A 25,873-nucleotide genomic window follows, 5' to 3' on the forward strand; every position below is an offset into this window, starting at 1 on the left:
GTCATTTGATTTTGATGCGTCTATATTATTATCTTGACATAACTGCACTTTAAATATTGACTAGTTTTCTTTTGCGAAAGCTGTCCGCGATTTTTATAAAAACGATAGATTTAACAGAAATGGGATCTAAGTATACTTGTACTACACTTATAACAATTGCAATGTTTCCATGACTTAAATCTCGACTTTGGTAGCTGCAGTAGCATTTCGCTCGCCATTCTCCCTTTCACGTTCCGCAGTCTCCTCCTCTTCAGCTTCTTCGCGTTGCTCCTCATAGGAGGACTGCTCTTCCTCCTCGTTCGCGACAATAATGAACTCACTGTCTTCTGCCGAGTTAGTTTTTTCGCTTAAGTGACTGGAATTTGAACGCTGTTCTAGAGCAGACCCGTACAAAGCGGGGTTGCAGGTAAACTCCTGCTTCTTGGCAGCGTTTACTTCTCGTGCAATGGTGGATACCGCACTGGGATTCACGTTCTGGCTGTGCTTAAAAGAGCCACCCTGCGATTGCTGGCCGAATCCCAGAGCGCCAGTTACGGGTTTAACTATCGGCCGCTGGTTCTTTCCCAGACCACCCGTTACCATGCCGGCCGAAAATCCCGGCGGCGGTTTGAAACCAATATGCGGCGCATTGCAGGTGTCCATTTTAAATACGTGTCTAGTTCGGGAGCTACCTAGTTGTTTTTCCACGCGCAGAGACTGAGTGGGAACGACGGGCGCCCGACGGACCACCCGCGGTACAGCGGCCTGAGACATATCCGCCAACTCCCCGGTGACTGACTGACCAGCTCCTCCGCTTGGCTGATCTCCGAATCCGTACATCCGCTCGTGGCGCTCGTGGACATTTCCGTCGACATCCTTGGACATTCGCCTGCTTGCCGAGGTTTTGGATATATCGGGTGCGGGCAAAAGTGGAGCCACATGCACCGCAGCCGGAATGTTGACACTGGTGCCTAGCCCTAGGCGTTGTTTAACATCGTTCAAGGTTTGATGTGCCTGCTGACGTGCCTTTTCTGCCCCCACTTCAAGCAAGTACATCATCTCGTTGCGCCTGGTCATGTGATGGTGTATCTGTTCACGAATCGGTCGCAAGTGTTCGACCACAGCCTCCGCCACACGGTCCTTATACTTGGCCGTGTCCAGGGTGGCGGCCTCGTCCACCACTGTCTTTATCGGCTGTCCCGTGACCTGGGCATGGATGTTGACCAGATTGCTGACGCCAGCTCGCTTGCCAGGATTATAGGTAATGTCTGATGTAAAGTCTGTGACGGCTTTCTTTATCTTTTGCGTTATCAACTCGGGCGAGTCACACAAGTTGATTGTGGCTTTAGGATTTGCCTCCGATTTGGACATCTTTTTGGAGGGATCTCGCAGGGACAGCACACGGGAGGCATCACCATCTTCAATAATTGCGGTGCATACAGGGAAGGTCTCGCCATAGCGACCGTTATAAGTTCTGGCCAAGTGCTGGGCCAGTTGAATGTGCTGAATCTGGTCAGCGCCCACAGGAACATGTGTGGCCCTAATGGAAAAACGAAAATGAATATTATAAGTACCAGAATAAGTAAGCCTGAATCATTGGGTTAAGGTGGAGACTTCTTGCAGTTGGTGCATATAGATATTTAAATTAATTTTGTACTTAAAAAGATGTTAAGCTGAACCAAAGCCAAAAAGTCTGATAAGCTACTAGGACTTCACGGCTGACATTTTAATCAGAAGAACGAAGATATTTACTTGTAGAGCATGATGTCGGCTGCTTGAAGAACCGGGTAAACGTATAATCCCAGAGGGACATCCTTAAGAAGGCGGGATTTCTCCCGGAACTGCGGCAGTTGAGCCAATCGCGGCATGGTGGTCAGGGAGCTAAGGATCCAGTTGAACTCAGCGTGCGCGGCAACTGCGGACTGGACAAAGAGGGTGCTCTTGGCGGGATCGATTCCACAGGCAAGCAGCGTGGCGGCCATGGTAAAGATGTTCTCTCGCAGAAGCGGCGGATTGTGGGGCATGGTAATAGAGTGCAAATCCACAATACAGACGGTGACATCGTCACGGGCATTCTGCAGCTGCACCCACTTGCGCACGGCGCCGAGATAGTTACCCAGATGCAGGGAACCCGTTGGCTGGATGCCACTGAAGATCTTCCTTGGCCAGCGGCTGTTGTGCTAAATTGGGGTAATGTATTAGAGCCGTGGGTTATGTAAACTAATTCTACGAATGAACTCACTTCCTCGTGGCCACTGTCACCAGTATTACCATGGGTCTGATGCTTGTTGCCACCGGTCACCTGGGCCGTCGCAGAGGGCGTTCCAGTTGTCCTAGTGGCCAATCCCGGCAAGAAACTCCTAGCCTGAATGCAACGGCGCTGAATATGCACAGCTGTCGGTTCCTTTTTGGCCACCTTAGACAGGCTGCGACGGAGCTTGCCAAATCGGAACATTGCAATGAGCTATGAATTTTGTACCCCAAAACCTTTGAAAAAAATATTGGGAATAATGCGGTGCTAAATGTGAGAACAAAGCCCAAAAATAAATTATTCGTTTGAAACGGCCGAAATTTTGACACTAAGCGTTCGCGAGCGTTGCCAGATGGTTTTCGAAAAGCCGGTGCGACAGCTGTTAACAGTGATACTCAGCTTGGCGAGTTTACCGCTAAAACGGGAATATTGCTCATTCCCTAGCTAGTTTTGGAAATCATTCTACATTTATTTAAAAGTTTATTAAAAAGTTCAAGATTATGTTCAGATAACTTGCCAATTAATTTAAATTAAGTGAATCTCTTTTAAAAATTTCTATTCACGGGTAATACCTTTTTACACCTTCCTTGTAAACTTATAGCTTACGATTTTTTAAACTAATTGTTTGAAGGTAAAAAATCCCTAGAGAACAATTTATAAAAAAATAAGTTAAAAAACTAGAAGCCTAATCTCCCATTATTTTTTAGCTAGTAGCTTTATTAGTTGTACACCAGAAAATCGAACTACATTGGAAACGCAATAATCTACTGAAGTGGGGTTTCGAGTTTTCAAACTGTGTTGTATTTATTCTAGCTTAATACACATATTACATTGCAATTAACGCCTGGCGCCATTACCATTATTTATATTTTCCACTTTTCTGTTCCTACATTGAGAGTTACAAATATGCGGAGACTGTCGTTTCGGCCGTCAGGATAATTTTTCGAATAGGGGTTATCCAAAGATTTCAAACGCGGTGCAAAATTCTTCACTATCTGGCAGGGATTGGGAAGTGCTTAGAAATTGATGGGTTTGCCAAAGGCAGCTGCCACATTAGCCTCACGCAAAGCCTCGGCACAAGTCTGAAAAAAAAAGATTGTGCATTAGGCTCGAAACATTCTGTTAAGTACTAAAGTTATTCTAAGCTACAATCGATTTGTGATCACTTACTGGATGCGCATGACAAACACGGGCCACGTCCTCGGCAGCCGCTCCGTACTCCATGGCCAGCACAGCCTCGTTAATCAACTCGCCGGCACTAGGTCCGATGATGTGGGTTCCCAGGATCTTATCGGTGGCCTGGTCGGCCAGAACCTTGACGAAACCGTCGGTTTCATTGTTGGTCTTGGCACGGGAGTTGGCCAGGAAGGGGAACTTGCCCACCTTGTAAGCAACGCCCTCCTGCTTCAGTTGCTCCTCGCTCTTGCCAACCCACGCGACCTCGGGATGCGTGTAGACCACACTGGGCACGCAGTTGTAGTCGATGTGCACGTGGCCTCCGTTGATGCCTTCAATGGTGATGAGGCCCTCATCTTCAGCCTTATGCGCCAACATGGGTCCGTGGATGCAGTCACCGATGGCGTAGATGTTGGGCACCACAGTTTGGAAAGTGGCGTTGACGGGGATCCTGCCGCGGTCGTCCTTAACAATGCCCACGGCCTCGAGACCCAGACCTTCGGTGTAGGGACGACGTCCAACACTGACCAGCAGGGCGTCGCACTGAATCTCCTCCTTCTCGCCAGACTTGGCGTTCTCAACGGACACGGTGACGTTGTCGCCGCTGCGTGAGGCAGCCGTCACCTTGGTGCCCAGCTTGAACTTAAGACCCTGCTTAGTGAGCACCTTTTGGAACGTCTTGGAGACTTCGTTATCGATGCCCACGCCGCCGATCGTGTCCATGAACTCAATGGCAGTGACCTCAGCGCCCAGACGCGACCATACCGAACCTAGCTCCAGACCAATGACACCGGCGCCGATGACAACCAGATGCTTGGGCACCTTGGCCAGTTTCAGGGCGCCAGTGCTACTTACAATAACTTCCTCGTCGATCTGTGAAGGTTTTGTATGGCATAAATAATGAAGCGTGTGGTAGAGGTCTTGCACTTACTTCAATGCCTGGGAAGGGGGTAACCTCCGAGCCGGTGGCGATGAGAATGTTCTTGGTCTTGACCGTCTCCGTGGAACCGTCGGATTTCTTCACTTGCACCTCGTTGGGATTGACGATACTGCCGAAGCCCGACAGCTGTGTGACCTTGTTCTTCTTGAAGAGCATGGCAATGCCACCGGTCAAAGCCTTCACAGCGTTTGACTTTTGACCCATAAGCTTCTCCAGATCCAGGCTAACGCTGCCGCAACTGATGCCACGGCTCTCCAGATCCCCGGAGTGAGCCATGTGGTAGTAGTGGGAGTTGTTCAGCAGCGCCTTTGAGGGAATGCAGCCAACATTCAGGCAGGTGCCGCCCAGAGTGGCCTCCTTTTCCACGCTGACCGTCTTCATGCCCATCTGGGCGGCCTTGATAGCGGCCACATAGCCACCGGGTCCGGAGCCAATCACCACGATGTCCGCCTCGTGGGTGCTGGAGTAGCAGCGGGCGTTAAGGGCACCCAGAATGGCGGCATTGGTGCGCAGAGGAGTCTGTAAAGAGAGCGGATTACTACATGTTGTGCCGCATTATCATTTATCACGCCAGTCGCACGCATTTCGCACTAATCTTTGGCCGACTATCAGCTGATAATTGGCCCAATTAGTGACCTTGAAAACGGGGCCAAACAAATCCCCCAAACGCCAGTGATTCACCCCTGGGATCATATGAGCACTGCAGGTGATCCAAGTGCATTTTCCAGGCTTTTCCTACCCATTTCTCGACCCCCTCGGTGAGGTTAGATTGCATAACTTGAGGGGCGATGGCGTTTGGGGAATCTGTTATGTCTTCCGATCCTTACCTTGGCTACTGCCGAAACAACATGACGGAGCGTGAACTGCATGGCTGGTGCGGGCGTGTTATGAGGATAATCGTTATTTAACTACAAACACAACACTAGTTTGATGTGTTTTTCCGACTGTTTTTCGTGTTGTGGAGCTCGGAGCGGTCGCAGGGCTGGCGATGTGCATTCGATAGTGGTCATATGATGGCCAGGGAGCTATCGATTGTTTTGGGGATTTTCCACTCTGTTGATATGAGAAATTCTAGAAAATTTTCAAATTATAAAGGTTGTGTCTAAAATTATTTATTTGATGATCGTTCAAAATACGAAGTGTACGTAACTCAATTGATAGTTTCCAAATATTTATATTTTATGGGTCATATACCTTATATCGAACCAGGTATATTTGTGAAACAATTTTTATAGTTTTGGCTACCATTGATTTTTATTTTTGTATTTGTTAAAAAGTATTATTTGAAAAATATACGTACCTTTGTACATACTAGAAACATTTCGGGAACACAAAAAAAAATTAGGACTACAATTATGCCTTTTTATTACAAAGACCATAGGCGTTTTAATTTTATGTTGAATATTTCCTATGATGAATAATATTTCAAAAACGATTGAAATCTTATATTTTTGTATGAAATTAAAAATATAATTTACGATGAATAATCGATACTTTGCAACTCAACTCTGTGTGGTATTCCCCAGTCCTGATATTTTCCAGAACACTTTTGGTATTTTTGCGGCACTTTCCACTCGCGTTTTCGTAAAATCATCAGTATTTCGCTAGCTGTCGCAATGCGGTCACACTGGTTCGCGGACACAACAAGATGGCGAGACTTGCCTCCGAAATCTGTTAGAAAACGCCACAAGAGCAGATAATTAGTTGAGTATTCGACCAGAAAATAGTTCGCCGAAGTGCCGGGCAGCCGCGGCGTATTTTGCAAAGTGTGTGCTTGGCCAGCGCAGCCCGAGAGTCGCGACAGGCGATACCTTCTGCTGGCCTTGCCTTGTTGCTGTGCCCGTGTGTGCGTGAGCGTGTGCGGTGCGAGTGTGTGTGTGGGCTGCCAAGAGGGCCGAGAATCGCTGAGTTTCCAAGATGATGAGCAACTACGGCAACATGATGGACTCACCAAAGTCATCGCCCCACGGCGGCGGACGATCACCCGTGGTGGCACGTCAAGACTCCTCCGGCACTCTGAAAACGACCATTTCGCTGGGCAAGACGCCCACGATCATTCACACGGGGCCATTCTACTCCATGAAGGAACCGCCCGCCAAGGCAGAACTTACCGGTGACAAGGATCTCATGACCGAGTACGGACTGCACCACACACTCACCAAGTTCAAAGAGAAGAAGTTCAAGGAGTCGCTGGCCTCGTTTCTTCAGAACATCCCCGGTATCAACGACCTCATCACGCATCCCGTGGAGAACAGCACGCTGCGGAGCGTGATCGAAAAGCCGCCCATTGGTGGAAAGGAGCTTCTTCCGCTGACCCCCGTGCAGCTGGCCGGATTCCGCCTGCATCCCGGACCGGTTGGTTTTACCAATTTGACTTTATTTCACTTGCTCTGCCTTTCGAATGACGAATGCTTACCATATTCAAACATATTTGGACGCACTGCTTTGCGTTTCTATACATTTGCTTTCATTAGGTTCGCCTTTCAATTATCAAATGTAAGGTTTTAATTGTAATAATGATCAAAAAATATGCACAGATTTATCTACTAAAGGCAAAACTACTATAAAATTTAATTTTATCCCGACTTTTCTGTCATTTATAATAGTATTATGCACTTGTATTTTATTTGCACTACATTTTCTTTATGTTAAAAAAACACTTTGAAACACAAATAATTTAGCCATTAATTTATGTTCCAAATAATTGTATTTAAATTTAGTTAAAGAACTTTTTAAACAGGGTATATTGAGTCAAATTGATCAGTATGAACAGCTAAGTTGATATATCCATGTCCGTTTCTACGCGACCTAGTCTCTCAGCAATTAAGAAGCTTAAATGGTTAAATTTGAATTTCACGTAAGTGCATTAGTCAAAACGCTCCAGATAGGACCACTACTTCATTTTTATCAGTTATCAGTTCTGCACTTTCACATTGTTAATTTATCCTATTCTGATATCCATTTCAGCTGCCGGAACAGTATCGTACCACATATGTCACACCTGCGCGTAAACACAAAAACAAACACAAAAAGCACAAACACAAAGACGGCGTGACCACGGGACAGGAATCCACGCTGCTCGGTAAGCTATCTGCTGAATTACCGCTCAACTCGATCACACTTAACCCAATGATTACGATCTTGCAGACTCGGCCGGCCTGGAGACTTACGAGAAAAAGCACAAGAAGCAGAAACGCCACGAGGACGACAAGGAGCGCAAGAAGCGCAAAAAGGAGAAGAAGCGTAAAAAGAAAAACCAGAGCCCCGAACCGGGCGTGAGTCTGCTGCCCGGAGGAACGGGTTTGGGCGGAGCACCGGGTGTAATGGGAGCTACTAGTCTGGGTTCGCTGGGAGGTGGACCTGGCCCCGGACTGTCCAGCCTTAGTGCCAGTATGGGACCTGGCGTTGTGGGGAGCATGAACAGCTTTTCCTCATCTATGCAGATGCAGCAGCCCCAGCAGATGCCCATGCAGCAACAGCAGATGTCAAGTGGTGGGCTTTTGGGATCTGTGCTGGGCACGAGCGGCGGTTCAGGTGGCGGCGGCGGCGGGGGAGGAGGTGGGGGCGGCGGCGGCGGTGGGAGCCTGCTTATGTCGCAGTTCTAGGCAGGATCCTTTAGCAAAATAGACTTGGCTCATTACCTCTCATCAGCAGACGCACCCCAAATGGCAACATAAAAAAAAAACGCAAAAGGGCCTCGGTCCTCTAAATGCAATTTTCTCGATATCGTTTCGTGTCCTAGTTATTAATTTATGATTATCGTAAATGTAAAATAGTTTACTTCTGTAATTAGCCAACAATTTTTCGTTCGTTTTTCGCGCTAGCTTAATGAGATTTATTTTAACGCAAGTTATGGTACAAAACGCAAAACGTTTTCGCTCTCGATTCCAGCTCTTCCCTCCACACAAACACACCCCTCGCCAAGCCCCCCAAAAAACCCACTGCTTTGCAACCCTTTTATTTCGCTTACCAACCTTGTAACGTGTAGGGTCAGTATTTCAATTAAATTTCTGCAATGGTTTGTTCTTCCAGCAAGTTTATAAACACAAAAGAAAGCTGAGATTCAACAAAATAAAAATGCCTGTACTATAAGTAATTAATTTTAGTGATTAGGCACATAAAACAATAAACAAGTATACAAATGATCAAAGTGTGTGTTTACTAACGGTTGGAGTATCTGCATTTTTCAAATATCAACATTTGGTGTAATGAAGTTCTGCTTCCGAAGAGCCTTTGAATTCAAATCTGGCGCCAAACACTTGTTAGCACTCTGTTGACCTTAACAGGGCGCCCTAACAGCTACGCTGAAATCTGACAGATACTAACATAGCCTTAACAGGCGCCAACAGCTGCTTCAATTCTCAGGGAGTTGCTCGCAATCGAGAGTCAATTAATAAATTAAAAGTGATGTGTAAAAGATAGTCGCCGCTGCAAGGCCATAAATGAGTTGTAACTTTGCCAGATTCTCGCGACAGGCAGCTATCAATATGTACAAACAGACGTGCACCAATCTCCTGGAATTGTCCTCCGCCAAGGTGACCGAGTGGATATCAAGCTTCGACAGTGTAATAACCGACTGCGATGGTAAGTGGGTGGTGAAGGTGGGGTGGGCATACTCTCAACTCGCCATAGGATTCCGCCCAGGAAGCTGCGTTACATAAAGATATGTGTATACCACATTTTGCCCAAATACGTCAGCAGCCAATTGGTTTTGTGTTGTGGCAGCGTCGTGAATTTCAATGTCATAGAGTGAAGTGCGTGATATGGCGGGAAGTCGACTTTCGGATGCCCTCATGACTTATGCGTCATAATTATATTTAGGGTTGACAGTAAAGCGCCAGTAAGAGTCAGATAAATGCAGTCATATTGATGAGCCTTAGATTTATTAATAATTGTCAGTCTTATGAAATAATCATGTATTTATGTTATCTTTATTATATATTAATTTTAAGTTTTAATGACTCAATCATTGCCGTTTTTTTTTAATTTTAAATGCTATTTCTGTAAAGAAAAGTTACTAATCAAGTATTAGAATTCATCTCAATTTGACCTCTTGGCCATGCGTTGGCCTTCCATGATCCTTCATAGTATCAAATTTAGTAAAAGATAATGACAAATCAATAACGCTATTAATGCACTTTTCCACTCCAGGTGTTCTTTGGATCTATGGCCAGGCACTGGAGGGTTCAGTGGACGTGATGAACCAGTTCAAGGCTATGGGAAAGTCCATTTACTTTTGCACCAACAACTCGACGAAGACCAGGCCGGAACTTCTCAAGAAAGGCGTCGAGCTGGGCTTTCACATCAAGGAGAATGGCATTATATCGACGGCCCATGCCACAGCTGCGTATCTGAAACGCCGGAACTTCAGCAAGCGGGTATTCGTGATCGGCAGCGAGGGAATCACCAAGGAGCTGGACGCCGTGGGCATTGAGCACACTGAGGTGGGGCCGGAACCCATGAAGGGATCGCTGGCCGAGTTCATGGCGCAGCATTTAAAACTGGACACGGACATCGGAGCCGTGGTTGTTGGCTTCGACGAACACTTCAGTTTCCCCAAGATGATGAAGGCCGCTTCGTACCTGAACGACCCTGAGTGTCTGTTCGTGGCTACTAATACGGATGAGCGTTTCCCCATGCCCAATATGATAGTGCCCGGCAGCGGGAGCTTCGTGCGGGCTATTCAAACCTGTGCGGAGCGGGATCCAATAGTGATCGGAAAGCCCAATCCTGCCATTTGCGAATCTCTGGTCAGAGAGAAGAAGATCGATCCATCGAGAACTCTGATGATCGGAGACCGAGCCAATACGGACATACTTCTTGGCTACAATTGCGGATTTCAGACCCTGCTCGTGGGCTCAGGAATCCATCAGCTGAAGGACGTGGAGCGTTGGAAGCTCAGCAAGGATCGCGAGGAGAAGAAGCTCATACCAGACGTATACCTGCCCAAGTTGGGAGATCTATTGCCATCGATCGTGAACAGTCTGGCGGGCTTGAAATGAATTAGTAATCAGTAAATAGTACGGACATGTGTTTGTATAGATGTTACATTTAACGGCAATAGACAGGACAGTTTTAAATATTTAACGCAAATTTATAGTACAATTTATACCACAGAACAAAGAATATTTAAATAAATTCAGAAGCATTTTGTGAGACGGATGACTTAATCGATATGCCCGATTCAATTAGTTTTTCCGAGCGAGCTTTGTGCGAAAGGGAGATAGCAGGTTCTCCCCAATCACCATGAATCGGAATCAGCCAGCCCGTCGCCGATTTAGTCGAGTCGCAAGCATTTGGCGAAACGGTCTACGGAGCAAAATGTCCAGAGGCGGTGCTGTCGACTTGACCGGCCTATCCGGGGAGCAGGTGAGCGAGTGGCTCCAAAGTTTCGACACGGTTCTCTGCGACGGCGACGGTGAGTCTCAAGGGCGGAGTGGAGCAAGTGTGGAGCTTTTGCCAGGGTTGTAGCCTCACCGAAATAAATAACATTTAGGTGGTAATTTACATGGGTGAGGGAAAAGCTTGGCGATCGCTGTAGCTAGAAGTTTACATTTCACCTTCATGATAATTTAGATAACTTTAAACATTAGTTATTGGAAATACTTGATTGATATTTTTCGGATTCCGTTTAAACCTGAGCATTCGCAATTCTTGTAAAATAAACCATTCTAAGCTGAAATATTCTATGCAGATATGTGCAATTTTATTTATGTAGTATATATTTCCTTTTCACAAACGGCTTACAAACAGGATTTTGGGTTTAAATTATTTAAAAATATAAATAAATAAAAATTGAGTTGCTTAAGAAAAGATGGAAGTCTTTGGAAGTTCTCTAAATTCAAACGTTCTCAATTGAAACCAAATTAAAAATCCATTAAACGGACAGGCACAATTTGGCAGGATGACACGGCCATCGCGGGTGCTCCGGATGTGGTGAATGCCCTGCAGGATCGCTTTGGCAAAAAAGTCTACCTGATTACCAACAATGGACTGAAGACGCGTCATGAGCTCTTTGAGCGCTCCCAGCGCCTTGGCTTCCATTTACCCAGCGACCGACACATCATATCGCCTACGGCGGCCATCGCCGACTATCTGGTTGGGAGTCCGCAGTTCGACAGGACGCGACACAAGGTCTATGTGGTGGGCAACGCGGCCATTGCGCGGGAATTAAGGCAGCACGGAATCGACAGCTACGGAGCCGGAGGAACAGATGAACTGCCTCCGGGCGACAAGTGGCCGGACTTTGTGGCACGTGAGTTTGGCAACTCAGAAGCGGCAAAGGACGTGGGCGCCGTGGTGGTCGGCTGGGATGAGTACTTCAGCTATTGCAAGATGGCTCGCGCCTGTCACATCCTCTGCAGTAATCCCGACGCCGCATTCCTTGTTACCAACCGGGATGCCGTGCACAAGTATCCGGCCTTCTGTATCCCCGGTACCGGGGCCTTTGTGGCCGGCATTGAAGCCTGTTCGGAGCGGGAAGCCCTCGAGATGGGCAAGCCAAATCCTTTGGTCCTTGAGCCCCTAACCAAGGCTGAGGAACTACGTACCGAGCGAACGCTTATGATTGGTGACTGGTAAGCGGGATTAACACATCCTTTGAACCTTTTCTAATGAGTTCCTCCCTCCCGTAGCCTCAAAATAGATGTTGGTTTCGCCAGCAATTGTGGCATGCTATCGCTATTGGTGGGCACTGGTCGATACAGTAATCTCTCGGATGTCCAGCGGGAAAAAAACCGGCTTCCCCAGCCAGATTTTTATCTGCCCCGGCTGGGCGACCTGCTGCCCCTTTTGTGAGCCATAAGTCCCATCGGCTCCCGTACAGCTATCAACACGTTATCAACATCTTAATTCGACTTTTATTTGGCTTTAGTTGGTGTGTTTACACATAGTTGTACATATTGTATCTGCCGGCAAGTAACATTCTCAGATGGATACTTTCTTTACATATATAAGAGTGGGTGAAAAATTGCAGGCCCTGAAAGTTATCCATGAACAAACCCATTTTAAACTATGTATTTCGCAGAATGAAAAATAGAATGTATTGCAAATAAATTTAGAAAAACAACAATGTATTTTTGACAAATAAATCACTAATCATTTGCGAATATTAATTCATATGTCCACTCCCAAATAAATTTCAGGCCCACAGACTTTTCTCTGCATTAACAATATAGGCTGAGTGACTTATTAAAATACTAGCTTATTCCCTATTACTTGCCCGGACAGAAAAGCAGAGACGGCCATTTATAATTCTTTCCCTATCTCCTGGTGATCCCATGTAAAACATGCAATTTGCAATGAACTAAAGAAATTCCTCAACTAAGTGCAAATTCCTTGTGCTGTGACTTTTAAATCAATCCTCAACCAACGTGAACTATTTAAGACACACACATAATCGAAACTATTTAACTTATTGGTTACCTGTACAACAAATTTACAGAACACCCATCGATGAGAGCTGCTAATTGTCAAAACCAAGAAAGCAAGTATCACAGAAGTTATATTTTTGGCGGTTTGCTTCCGTGTGATATTGAAATAATTCAACACCTGTTTTCGCTAATATTTTACGATATTTTGACCGTTCAAGCCCGACATTTTCAAGGGTGTTCGTTTTAGCAAGTCCTCTGATATGTTAGAGTTGAGTTCTGTTTTCTGTACTTTAGCAATTTAGCGCGAAAAGAAATCCCATAAAGCGTTGTCACATTTGGTAGCAAATCAGAATAAGAGCGCAACTGAATCTGAAAAGTTAAACCCATCCCCTGCTTTTCCCGCTCCCCCAACTGATTTTCCCCCACGCGTTGTCTTCTCCTGATTTTAAACGATGCATCTGCAGCGTTTAAATTATGCTACTCTGCATACGATGCATATGCATCGTTTTCCATCAGCTTTGGTTTTAAGTTTGCTGCCGGCGATCGCTTAATGATTTCTTCGAGGACCCTGTCTAAATTGCTAAAAGGTAACATCAGGTGCTCGCATCCGGCGTGTTGGCCAAAATCCTTGAGCTCCTCGACAAATAACCGTACCAGTAGAACACGTTGATAAGGATGAATAGCAGTGGGAAGACGATCCGCGAGGCGCGATCGATCTTCGACACAGAGTTGTACTGTGGCGTTCGTTTGCCCTTCCTTCGGGCCTCCATCTCCTCGCGTCGGTAGTAGGACATTCTGCGGCGACCTCCAGCTGGCGGACTAATCCGAGCAGCCTGTGCAGCAGCTTGTGCCGCCGCAGCTGCCGCAGACGTGGTCGGTGCCTCGTTGGCCCTCAGCTGCGTCTGCTCGTCATCCTCATCCTCGTCGGAGTCGGCACGGGGCTGCTTTCTTCTCCGCCGCCAGTCGAAGAGACCCAGCAGCTTCATGCTCCACAGACCATGTCGCCGGTTCCTGGCCCTCCGATTCCTGGAGGTTAGCATACCCAGCCGATTGGGAGGCGGCGGCATGCTAATCGCGCACATGGACAGTGGTATGACCTCGTAGATCTTGGACTCTGTGCTGCCCCGAAACTCTGAAGTCAGTGGCTCCGTCTCTGATTCCCCGGAATCCGAGTCCAGCTCCTCGATTATGAAATAGCACTCCCCCGATCCGTACTTGGTGTAGTAGTGCACCACGGCAAACTGCAGTATGGTGGCGAAGATAAAGCCGAACGAGAGGAACACGAAAAAGTCCAGGGCCGTGGGATAGGACACCTTCGGCAGATCTGTGCGAGCCTCCAGTCCGAGGAAGGTCATCGTCAGCACGGTAGTGATGCCGAGGGAAACCCGATCAGCAGTGGCCTCGCGGTTCAGCCAGAAGGACACCCAGCTGAGGACCACCAACAGGCAGCAAGGACCATAGACCTGGATCAGGAAGTTGCCCATATGCCGCTGCAGGTGGAAGTTCACCATCAACATCGAGTACTCCGCTGGAATAAATAGGGTATAATATTTATATTTATTATTTTAAATGATAACTTTTCTTCTATAAAAAGGTATAGTTTCATTTAAATATTTTAAACTTTTTAAATAAATATAATAAACATATATTTGCAATTTGATTACAATTCCTCGAATGTATCGGACTTACACGGATGATTGGTTTCCAGCGTAATAGTGCCGCTTAGACCGGTGGACGACCCCGAGCCTCCAGTTGCATCCCTTCCGGTACCGAATGCACCTTTGTCCAGTTTGAGTCCCGTGCCGCGCACATGCTGATTCTTGGCCGCCGGACCGGCAAAAGTGGTCATTATTTTGCTGGTGGGTCGCGGTGGATCCTTGTTGTTGAATGGGCGACGGTGCGGTCTTGGAGCAGCCGCCTTGTAAACAATGTCCGTTAAATTTCCAGCCGGACAGTCGACCAAATCGAATTGGGACAGCTTCATGTCCTCGGCAATGGCGACTGGTGGCCTTTCCTTGTTCCAACGGTAGATGACATCGGACGTTGTGTAGCCAACTGTTTCGATTGTTTTTTCAGATTAATGCAACAGAGTCTGGACAAATGTCTATTAAAAGGGTGACATGCGGAACTCAGATGTGTGCTGAACTGTGACTTTTGGGCAGGATATTCGAATTGACTAAATCACGTGTGCATTTACCAATTGCGACGATAAGGGAAACGAATCACTTAAAAGAACTTTGTATCATTTGTTTTACAATATAAACATACAAGATATTTCGCTTATTTTCATCGTATGCCAAGACTTATTAAAGTCAGTTTGAAGACATAACTCTCCCGTGCGCACAAAAGCACTGTACGTCTAGTCATTTACAGAACCTATCTTAGTATAAGATCCCATCCCCGGGTTGCCTTCCAATCACTGCCTGACGTGTGCTCAGTTATTTTTTTTTATTTTGATGCTGCTGGAGATGCTGCTCCAAAATGCACAAATTGCCAAACATTGCGCCATATGCAGGAATCGGTTTACCTACCACCCAAATCCGCATCTCTCATCCTGCAAACCGACGCCCGATCTGCTGCCTCTGTTTGGCGTTTGGCAATCGCTGACTTTGGCAATATTTTCAGTTCGCTCGCATCAAATGGGAAATTGTCAACATTAGGCGGGTGGCAATGTACATATTAGGGAGCGGGGGAGTAGATGGAGGGGTAATTGAATTCTTGACTGCTTCCATCCAGCATTATTCACAACAAATCGGAAGTAATAATACATTTCTAGGTTGGGTGGCGGCTTGTTCATTTGCGATAAGCTGCAAAGGCAGTTAGAAACCCAGTTAGGTTTCGCAGACATGGCTGGAGACACCTTTCCCATCACCAAAAAATGTATCTAAATATTTAACTAGCACCATTGCCTTCATTTACATTGCATACTTTCTGTTTTGCATTTGAATAGTAGGAAATGTGATGGAAATTCATCAAATGCAAGGAGGTGTTTATTTTTTTGTGACCGAAAAATAATGGATATGTCATGACCAGCAGAAAATCTGGTTCAGAATGAAGAGAGGACATTTTTGGGATATGCTAATTAATTGCGATTTTAGTATGCAGGAAAGTCTAGAGGATTACTTGGCAAACTATTGTTTTAAATTTATCTTGCTTTAAGCCGTGCAGTCAAGTACCCACAAGACTTTAAGATTGTGTGTTTAAAGGCAATGTAACAGGAATAATATTTAAAATAGTTTACTCGTAGACTAAATTGTTATACTAAATTCTTTAAAAAGTATCTCTTTCAGCTAGAAAGAAGAGTTTCTGGCTCCATATAAGTCAAATGATAATCAAAAATCTTGACGTCTAATTTTGAAAGTTCAGTTTCGAATTGTTTAAATTTGTGAGTACTTATTTTTAGTAATTTCTTCAAATCTCTATTTTTATGTTTTTCTTAGAAAACACATATGATGTGCGATGCCAGAAGCTTAATGTTCTTAAAATATACAAATATTTATATTTTTGTTACAATAGTGTGGTGTTGCTCGCAGGAATCTCCTTTAAGTTTCCGTAAAACTAAATTCTTTTACAATTTAAAATATTTGTTAAGATTTTTGTTATAAACAAATGTAATAATTAATAAAATTGATTTAATTTACTACTGGCGTTTTACTGAGTTTTCGTAAAAGAGGTTGCGTCTTTAGCTAAATGTGTATTTCTTTAAAACAGATTCAAGTACCGTTGAGTATATTGCTCCAAATGCAAAAAATAGTTTTTTGCTATCGCAACACATTTAATGAAAAATTGTTTGTAAAGAGAAAGTCTGGATCTCGTTGGATTTGGGTTTTTTCGCGTTTGCCTCTTACGTCCAAAAAGATGTAAATAATCTTAACAAAGCTCCAGAAATATTCGGCGGGACTGTAATTTAAACAATACACAAAAATATTTCCAAGGGCCACATCTGTGTTTGCACAGAACCTAATACTCGTCGTCTCCCGCCCAATGGTTCTATAAATTCCCATCTGTTTGGTCCACTGACATTAGTTCCTGATCTTCTACGAAGCCTATCGTCATGCGCTATCTTCTGACCGTTTCCCTGGCCGTCCTGGCGGTGCTGATCCTCCAGAGCAGCCCGGTTTCCTCCACAACCACCACCACCACCACCACTGATGCCACAACCACCACTACGACTGCCGCCACGACCACCACGGATTCCTCCGACACCACCACCACCGAGTCCTCGACCACCACTGAATCCACAAAGAAGAAGCACCGACGCCGCCGCCGTGTCATCATCAGACGCGTGGTCATCCGTGATGGAGGATCTCGCCGTCGGAGGGCTGGACAAAGGGAGACCGGAGTCGGTCGACGTCGGGTTGTCGTCCGAGTTCGCAGGACCGCCAATTAAAATTCCAAACTAATCGGTACTTTCTATAGAGACCGTTGCTGTCATTCAAAATAATTCAATAAAAAATTTGTTTCTGTCAAAATGACCATGTGTTTCGTTTACTTAAGTAAACTTTAGTTTAATTTGTTTAGTGAAAAATTGTATAATAATTTGTATATTATTAAACACCAGATTTAGTAAATATCACAAGAGAATATTGTTCCCTACAAAATATGCTCCCATTGGCATTCCTACACGATGCGCTTCCAAAATATACGAAGTCTGCATTGTTCTTTGAAAAGGTTAACTGTCAGATGGATGCTTTGTTAAAATTCAAGTTTCAAAACATTTTAGTTGGCCCAAATAATGCCTACATAGGCCTATTCTATTGGACTACTGGTAGCCAACCTTTCAGTTTTAATGACCACCGTAGCAGCCAATCAAATCTGCGGCTTAAAGTATATAGCAGTCGCCATTACACATTCTCTTGGTGAGTTTTGTCACTGAATGATACTGCAGTAGAAAATGTAGAAGATTTTGGGCTTCTTGAGCCCGTAATCCTAAGTGCAATGGCTATAAAGTGCAGGGAAAAAGGATTTCATATTTCAAACGCGCTACCCTTTTTATACCCGTTACTCGTAGAGTAAAAGGGTATACTAGATTCGTTGAAAAGTATGTAACAGGCAGAAGGAAGCGTTTCCGAAAATATAAAGTATATATATTCTTGATAACGGGTATCGGGTAACGGGTATCAGATAGTCGAGAAACTCGACTACATCGAAAAGGTTTGATCTATACTTCGGCTATATATGCGGAAAACTCACAAACTTTGGAAAAGTATTTATGTTTTTTTTTTCTATTTTATTACTTGCCTTGCAAATTCCTATCGATATGATCACATGCACTATACTATAAAGTTCTTTCTTGTTAAACAAAAAGTTTAAGTAATCTTGGCAAAGAATATAAAATAGAAATAAGATTATAAAAATAAAAATTAAATAAATAGGAAAAACATCAAAGAACATTAATCTTAGCACAAAAAATAAAATAAATATTGTATGAAAATAAAACATGAGAGAACGCTATAGTCGAGTTCTCCGACTATCTGATACCCGTTACTCAGCTAGTGGAAGGGAGAAGGAGAGTCTTAAACACAATTTTTGGCGGTTTGTAGGCGTTATAGTGGGCGTGACAGAAAGTTTTTTGGTAAATCGATAGAAATTTACAAGACCAATATAAAAATGAAAAAATATCAAAACATTTTTCAAAAGTGTGGGCGTAGCAGCTTTGGGCGGTTTGAGGGCGTTAGAGTGGGCGTGGCAACATGAATCGACAAACTTGCGCTGCTTCTATGTCTCTGGAGTCTGTATGCTTAATCTCAACTTTCTAGCTTTTGTAGTTCCTGAGATCTCGACGTTCATACGGACGGACAGACGGACGGACAGACGGACGGACAGACGGACGGACAGACGGACATGGCCAGATCGACTCGGCTATTGATCCTGATCAAAAATATATATACTTTATATGGTCGGAAACGCTTCCTTCTGCCTGTTACATACTTTTCAACGAATCTAGTATACCCTTTTACTCTACGAGTAACGGGTATAATTACCATATATGTACGTCCAAACATGTGTCAATAGCCTTAACAAAGCACGATAAATACTAGGCGGTACTGTAATTAGAACAATACCCAAAAATATTCCAAATGTGCACATCTGTGTTTGCATAGAACCTAATACTTGCAGTCCCTGGCCCAACGGTACTATAAATATCCACCTGTTTCGCCCACTGACATTAGTTCCTGACCTATTACGAACCCTATCGTCATGCGCTATCTTCTGACCGTTTCCCTGGCCGTCCTGGCGGTGCTGATCCTCCAGAGCAGCCCGGTTTCCTCCACAACCACCACCACCACCACCACTGATGCCACAACCACCACTACGACTGCCGCCACGACCACCACGGATTCCTCCGACACCACCACCACCGAGTCCTCGACCACCACTGAATCCACAAAGAAGAAGCACCGACGCCGCCGCCGTGTCATCATCAGGCGCGTGGTCATCCGCCGAGATGGAGGAGTTCGCCGTCGGAGGGCTGGACAAAGGGAGACCGGAGTCGATCGACGTCGGGTTGTCGTCCGAGTTCGCAGGACGGCCAACTAAACTTCGGAGCCTAGTAATTGTTTGTCGGATTTGATCCCAATAATGTTGTTAACAGCCCTTCCGAAATATATATACCAATTTTCATTTTTTAATTCTTCTGAGGAATGTTCATAGGTGGAAGTTTTTAGAATAACTGCAAATATGTGCAAATTGCCGCCTGCTACCCCGAATACCAACCTCGATATAAGATATATGGTGTCTCGCTATAATAGGAGTGCTTAATCATGTACTTTTGAGCACATATCCCCCATCACCGATTTGGCTGTACAAAAGGACGTGAAACAACCGTGTCGCTTGTTTGGCCTGAAGGACTTTTATACAAATCTAGACGGACCGCACATTTTCTGCGCTTGTGGACATCTGCCCTGCCAGCAAAGACCCTAAACATGTCGGCGTACGGCGTAACTCAAGGATGCGTCCTGAGGCCATTACCTTACTCTATTTTCACCTCGGACCCACCCAAGTTTAATAGGCGGCTACTTGCGCGACGGCGCCATGCGCTAAATGCAATGCATATACGAATTTGCAGACCAATTACAAGAATACTTACATACACTTATACACAATGGACTCAAAAGCGGCGCATGTGAGTCAACACGGACAAAAGCACTGCATTTTGCATACAAACTACTTAAGCTGTACCAGGCGCATTGTACTGCAAGAGTATTTCCTAATGACACCCTGCACGTTACTCCCCCATTCCAACTCTGGCACCTACTTGGTACCTGTGTACATATACTGGCCAGAAGACTCGCTTTCAACTCATTACAGACTTCTTTCATTATTCCCACATGACCTAGCATCATGCTCCATATACCCACAACTATCCACGAATACGTGTCGCGTACTTTGTAAGTTCAGCACCACATTAAATACGAAACAATCTTTAAGGTATCCGATAACCCAACAACCTTTTGGGTAAAGCACGAAAAAGGGTTATAACTTTTCATAGAATATAATTATTAGTTTTAATTACTATTTCCATTACTCTTGCCTTTGAATAATGATCGCAAATACTTATATTTTCACAAAACCCATGCTAAACAGTGTACTTTGTAGTAAGGTCCGATTCCGCATCAGAGAAAGGGAAAAAGCCCAACTTGGCAATTCTGTGAAGTGGGGTTCCGAAACCACATTTGGATATCCCATTAAACCATTACCTCATCTAATCCGCCCCCAGCATTCAGACGCATGGAACCACTTGAATATTTCCGGCCCTTGTGCCATTTCTTTCTTTCTTTCATTTCCCCTTCAATTCCTAGCATATCTCACTTCACATTTCTTGTCGCCAACGGTTACTCGAATCCAATCCCATTCCATCCAATGTCATGGCATTCAGCTTAATCCCCACCCCAGATTCATTGTCCTTCGTATCCAACAACAAGTGGACATTTTGCCGGCACGAGAAGAACAAATCACATCAAAGCGCAATAAGCAGCCATTATGCATAATTATACTACAGCGCTGAGTTTCACATGCCCCACTTGGCATTTAAAAGAATTTCAAAATTCTTTCGTACTCACATGAACCGAATTTCAGAGGACACTTTTGTATATCCATTGGAAAATCGGCCAGATTCATCGGGCAGCCGGCTTTTATTGTCAGACGGCTGGAGTACAGCACGCGTCCATTCTGATAGATCCTCACAAACTTATTTGGCGTGGTAATCGTGTGCAAATAGCTCTGCTTGCCATTGTAAAAGTACGTATCCGGCTTCCAAATCCGGGCCAACATCGAGACGCTCAGTGCCAGCGTGTCCTGGGCGCCCTCGAATGCGAGACGTTTATCCACCCAGGATTGGCGGAAATAACAGTCCATCGAGTAGGTCTGCAATAAAGAAATCGGCGGAGACTGAATTGCAGAACAGTGAGAAATCAGACAGGAGATGTCACTGCAAATTGAATTGGGAGGCAGAAACGCTAGCTTGTCAGCTTGTTAATGTGGATTCTTCTCAGAAAAACACTCAACGCACATAATCGATCAATTTAAAATGGGTTTTATACCTTTCGACAAGTTAAATTATCAAATGATTGAAAATGGTGCAATTTTAACATTAGATGTCAAATGAAAATAATTAATCATTATGCCTTTAAGTACGTATGTAATCTTACAGTTTGAATGTGTTACTAAAAGAACACGTTACGAAGATTTTAAATAAATCCAAAGAAATAGATGATAGTTTTTTAATATATTTCGTGTTTCATGAAATGATTCCTGTTGTAATGGTAAATTGATTTGATATTATTTATTCAAGTTCGTCATACCATGTCAACCTCTGATATTGGTCCCATGCTGCGAACCATTATATCCACTTCTATAGTCGCCGGAGGTCCTGAAATGAAGTGTAAGTTTGTAAGTTTGTAGATCCAAGTAAATTAATTTTTCTATTTAAATTTAACCTATGCTTTATACGAATGTGTGACATCATTACCTTCCTTACAGTTAACTATTCAAGCCTGTGCCTAGTTTAGTTATGGAAATGGGATTTGCTTCAACTGAAGGCCACGCAATCCAACTATAGTCCCAACTATAATCCCCGTACTCTCCGTATCGGTTTTGTTCAACCATGAATATTCATATGCGAGTCGCAGCCCCCAAATGAAAATGTTAAATGCTCCTCTGTGCGAACAATGACACTTAAGCCGCTTCGCAGACAGTCCCAAACCCTCTGAATCTGTTACCATCCCCAGCTGACACTCATTTTTATCTAGCTTTTCTGCACTAATATGCAATTTTTCAGGCCCTAGATTCGCCTCCTCCCGAAGCCCCCAGGAATTTTTTGTATTTTGCCTATGCGAACAGTTTTTAATGACTTTGCTGCTGAGCTCGCTCGGCAAACATGCGTCGCGCTCGCAGGATGCGGATGTGCATTGCCGCGTATCCTTTGAATCCTCGCCAGCTGGCGCCACACCACGAAGGCGGAGCGCTGAAGGGGGCGTGCCACGGCCCATTCTTAATGAAGTGTTAAAAACAATGTAATTTGGTCTTAAGCCGTTGAGCGAAAACAATTTTCGCCACGTTGACCAAAATCCATTCCCCAATTGAGTGAATGGCATTTTAAATTTCGAAAATATTTAAATTTTTATTGCCTCAACCATTTGCGTGATTGAAAACGAATCGAATTTTCTTATCCGTTTTGGGCCATGTCCTCGAAGGAAACGCTCTGGATGCTTGAAAAAAAGCAATAAAATTGTTGGTGTGTAGGTAAATATTTGTCGGTTGTGACACTAACTATTTACCAAATAAGCTGCGAGGCAATCATCAAGGGAGGATTCATCACCTTGGTGCCGTTTGTGAGTGATGTGTCGCCTCGCAGCGATTTCCGCTTCATTAAATGCTTCCGTTGAGCGGAAAATCTGCGAATCTATGCTGATTACACCCGGAATGGGGAAGGAGTCAAAAGGGTAAACAACGCAGGATTTGGAACAGACAGAATGATTTGGGGCTGCTTGCTACTCCAAATCAGAAGTCCTTACCTTGTTCGCCATAAATGTCTTGAGCGATGTGAACTTTTTTAATAAGGTCAATTTATTGTTGTTTCTTAATAAACATAATCCACACCTATTAATCATAGGTACTATATTAAATTAGCATTAAGAGTATCACAATTCTTTTTGCTTTTAAAATCTAAGCTAGCTCTTCTTTTCTTGACTAGATTATAAAATATGATATAATTCCGCAACTCAAAAAATATAAATTAAATCTTTATTTACTCACCACCGAAATCCGGACGTATGCTATTGTCATAGCCGCGCAGCAGATTGTCCAGTAACTCGGATATATTTGCATGGTTATTGCTCTGGGTGAGCCAGGAGGACGGCAGGGATGAGGACAAGGAGGTGTGGGACTGGGAGCCCATCTCACCCAGGCGGTGAGCATCGCCGCGACCCTTGATGCTGTCGGCTGAGACGGAGAAAGGTCCTGATCCGGGGCCGATGGACCAGGGCCAGGCATTTGGGTAAATGCACAGCATTAAGAGGCAGCAGCTAATCAAAAGTTTAAATATGCGCAAGTTGGAGCGGTGTCCTTGGTGGCAGGAGAGGCTCCTTGCTGCGATGAGGTCAGTTGATGCATCGGCGGAGCCGGATGCATCTGTTGTTGCTGGCATTGTGCACATATTGTTCGGTTTTGTTTGCTGTTTGCTGTTTGCTGTTTGCTCGCTGACTGCAACTATTGTTTAGTCCAAGTCTTCTGCTGTTGTTGCCGGTCTAATCTACACATCCGTTTGTCTAACTTTTGTCACTCCAACTGGCCTCTGGCTCCCGTTGCCATGCCCATACCCATTCCCATTCCCATTCCCATTTTCATTCGCATTGCCATTGCCGTTGCCGTTGCCTGTCCAAATCCCATCGCCATTAAAATTCCCATTCTGGAGGTCCTGCTGCTGCTGCTGCTGCTGATGACAGTGCCTTCTTCCTGAGCTGTGTGTTGACTCGGCTTTGCTCGTATTTATTTTCATTTATGCACCGGAAGTTGCACTCGGGTCGAGAGCAATTGCATGAAGCGTTTTCTTCTTAATTTCTGAGATTCCTTTCAGGCTGGCATTAGTTCCGTTTGTCTTGGCCCGTGTCCTCGTCTCCTTTGCGACAAGTTTTCTTAGGTTTTTTTAATTGCTGAAACTTGTTGGACTTGCAGTTGGCAGTTTTTGATTGGCCAATTAGCCAGCGGCATTTTCAGCTATCAGTTATCAGCTATGAACTATTAAGATTACAGGCTGTTGCTAATTTGACCGAGTTCACAGTTCTTTGCGTTTGTTGATAAGCGTTTCCTTAATAGCTTGGTTGGTTATTAGATTATTCGCCTTTTCTTGACCGATCGCTTTGTTTATCACCATGCATAACAATTTTTGGCAGTTTTTAATTACCTATTAAGAACTTTTCATGCTCGATTTTCACTTTCTGTAATTCAAAATGTATAACCTAAGTTTATATTTCCATTGTAATAATTATTAAATTATTTTAAGAATGATGGTAACTCTTGCTTTAAGTGTCTATTTTCTCATAATACACGGCGTATGCGCTGTTTTCCATTAAGTTTTCAATAATAGTTATTTTATAATTAGAGAGGCTTTAGAAATACAACTTTTACTGTTTAAATTTATTTAGGCGTCGACATGTGAAAACTGATTCCTCAACCTCTCTGAATATCATGTTTTATTAACACCACATTGCGTATGCGAAATTGCGAGTTTAAAAATTGCACGTTTGGGAGAAGTCAAAGATTAATGAGTCCACTCTTGAAAAAATGAACTGCAAGCTGTACGCCAGTGGTGGTACTGAGATTCTCGCCGTATGCATAATATAAAATTAATCTTCGCTGAACTTTGTCTTAATGGATGGCAAGTAATTAAGATCAACTATGCCGGGGACTCAGAATTCGATGCCGCTGCTGTAACCAGCTCGACAGCTGGGCGATTTGTTAATGAAAAACCAACCGGAAATGTCAAAGGCGGAGGTGAATGGTACCCAGGTCTGATGTCCTCGAGGCAGCACGACATCATCTTATTGAATAATATGGGGGAGAGTGGAAAAAACAATGCGACCCCATAACTTAATTATGCCTCACCCACTAACCTAATTTTATGCATGGCCATTGGCCAATGCCGACATCCGGCCCAGGTTGCGATAACTATTTTCAATACTTTGGAGTGGCTCCTCGGCCACTTGGCCATTGCCTTCAAGTCGGCCGTCTGATATCAGCCAGCATCTAATGCATATTTAGCCTCGACGTCAATGCTACTTGCCACTTGATTAGACGCCTGTGTTAGCTAATTATGGGCCAGCCCGAAGGAAACTCACATTATTTTTGCTTGATTTGTCACCTGGGAGAGGCAAGCCATCACTTCGGGACAATGGGAGTAAAGATAAGATTTATTTGGCATTTTCCAAGCCACTAGGACTTTTGAAAGGAGTTATTTGGCTGGCGATATTAAATCATTTTTAGTCGGTCATTTTGACAAAGAGTTATGGCAATATTGAATTGACATGACATGAATTTATGCAATTTTAAATAAATATGTATAATTATGTATGTCATTGAATTGAAACGGCATAGATGTCTACTGCAACTTAACCTTAACAAATAAGCAGGCTTTAAGCAAATATTTGTATGCTTCAACATATCCATTATTGTTGGAATAATTTAAATAAGATTCGAATCCTTACTTCCTCAAAAATTAAGCAAAAGTCGCATAAATTCTTTTTTGTCTGTCATGAAATCAGAGCCTCATACTTGGCCATGTTTGGCTGCTAATTACACTTCACTTTATGTTTTTGATGGCCAAGCTTCGTCAAACAAACAAATTGCTGCCAGAAGCACAAACATCAGCCGACATCCCAGAAACACGACCCACCGAAGTCTGGGCGTCCCTTTTCGTTTACAATTTCTAGCTTCGCTTAGCCGCCATCGTTTTCCACGCCTTTTGTTAACTGGTGCGAACGGGTTAAAGTTAAATGTGGAAATACCCACTTTCGCCTTGCTAACAATTTTCCTCGGTTTGGCAGAGAGCAACTTGAGCACGTTCAACGCATTTTCTCATCAGCGTCGAAATTGCACTCAATTTTTGAAGGCTGCTGACGTTTTCCTGTCCCTCGTCACCAATCCTTCCTTCCTTTC

At 44.3% G+C, this 25,873-nt stretch overlaps 6 protein-coding genes across 6 annotated transcripts; 3 read left to right on the forward strand and 3 right to left on the reverse strand.

The window, feature by feature from the left end:
* Nucleotides 1-61: 61 nt before the first annotated feature.
* LOC120448193 (tryptophan--tRNA ligase) lies at nucleotides 62-2,561 on the reverse strand. The gene is made up of 3 exons (XM_039630059.2): nucleotides 2,222-2,561; nucleotides 1,732-2,159; nucleotides 62-1,519 (listed from the first exon to the last, which is right to left on the reverse strand). The coding sequence occupies exons 1-3, from the start codon at nucleotides 2,432-2,434 to the stop codon at nucleotides 175-177; spliced, it is 1,986 nt and encodes a 661-aa protein (XP_039485993.1). The 5' UTR covers nucleotides 2,435-2,561; the 3' UTR covers nucleotides 62-174.
* Nucleotides 2,562-3,008: 447 nt separating this feature from the next.
* Nucleotides 3,009-5,357, reverse strand: LOC120450597 (dihydrolipoyl dehydrogenase, mitochondrial). Its single transcript, XM_039633718.2, has 4 exons — nucleotides 5,174-5,357; nucleotides 4,338-4,865; nucleotides 3,401-4,279; nucleotides 3,009-3,312 (listed from the first exon to the last, which is right to left on the reverse strand). The coding sequence occupies exons 1-4, from the start codon at nucleotides 5,213-5,215 to the stop codon at nucleotides 3,247-3,249; spliced, it is 1,515 nt and encodes a 504-aa protein (XP_039489652.1). The 5' UTR covers nucleotides 5,216-5,357; the 3' UTR covers nucleotides 3,009-3,246.
* Nucleotides 5,358-5,947: 590 nt separating this feature from the next.
* LOC120450599 (mediator of RNA polymerase II transcription subunit 19) lies at nucleotides 5,948-8,496 on the forward strand. Its single transcript, XM_039633720.2, has 3 exons — nucleotides 5,948-6,701; nucleotides 7,314-7,428; nucleotides 7,494-8,496. The coding sequence occupies exons 1-3, from the start codon at nucleotides 6,264-6,266 to the stop codon at nucleotides 7,949-7,951; spliced, it is 1,011 nt and encodes a 336-aa protein (XP_039489654.1). The 5' UTR covers nucleotides 5,948-6,263; the 3' UTR covers nucleotides 7,952-8,496.
* Nucleotides 8,497-8,680: 184 nt separating this feature from the next.
* LOC120450600 (glycerol-3-phosphate phosphatase) lies at nucleotides 8,681-10,516 on the forward strand. Its single transcript, XM_039633722.2, has 2 exons — nucleotides 8,681-8,930; nucleotides 9,498-10,516. The coding sequence occupies exons 1-2, from the start codon at nucleotides 8,789-8,791 to the stop codon at nucleotides 10,346-10,348; spliced, it is 993 nt and encodes a 330-aa protein (XP_039489656.1). The 5' UTR covers nucleotides 8,681-8,788; the 3' UTR covers nucleotides 10,349-10,516.
* A 53-nt stretch (nucleotides 10,517-10,569) lies between these two features.
* On the forward strand, nucleotides 10,570-12,414 carry LOC120450598 (glycerol-3-phosphate phosphatase). The gene is made up of 3 exons (XM_039633719.2): nucleotides 10,570-10,764; nucleotides 11,236-11,923; nucleotides 11,981-12,414. The coding sequence occupies exons 1-3, from the start codon at nucleotides 10,593-10,595 to the stop codon at nucleotides 12,141-12,143; spliced, it is 1,023 nt and encodes a 340-aa protein (XP_039489653.1). The 5' UTR covers nucleotides 10,570-10,592; the 3' UTR covers nucleotides 12,144-12,414.
* On the reverse strand, nucleotides 12,188-24,136 carry LOC120450595 (gamma-aminobutyric acid receptor alpha-like). Its single transcript, XM_039633717.2, has 5 exons — nucleotides 22,976-24,136; nucleotides 21,523-21,590; nucleotides 20,782-21,085; nucleotides 14,408-14,773; nucleotides 12,188-14,246 (listed from the first exon to the last, which is right to left on the reverse strand). The coding sequence occupies exons 1-5, from the start codon at nucleotides 23,373-23,375 to the stop codon at nucleotides 13,312-13,314; spliced, it is 2,073 nt and encodes a 690-aa protein (XP_039489651.1). The 5' UTR covers nucleotides 23,376-24,136; the 3' UTR covers nucleotides 12,188-13,311.
* Between the last annotated feature and the right edge of the window lie 1,737 nt (nucleotides 24,137-25,873).

Source organism: Drosophila santomea, chromosome 3L (genome assembly GCF_016746245.2).
Source record: "Drosophila santomea strain STO CAGO 1482 chromosome 3L, Prin_Dsan_1.1, whole genome shotgun sequence".
NCBI lineage: Eukaryota > Metazoa > Arthropoda > Insecta > Diptera > Drosophilidae > Drosophila > Drosophila santomea.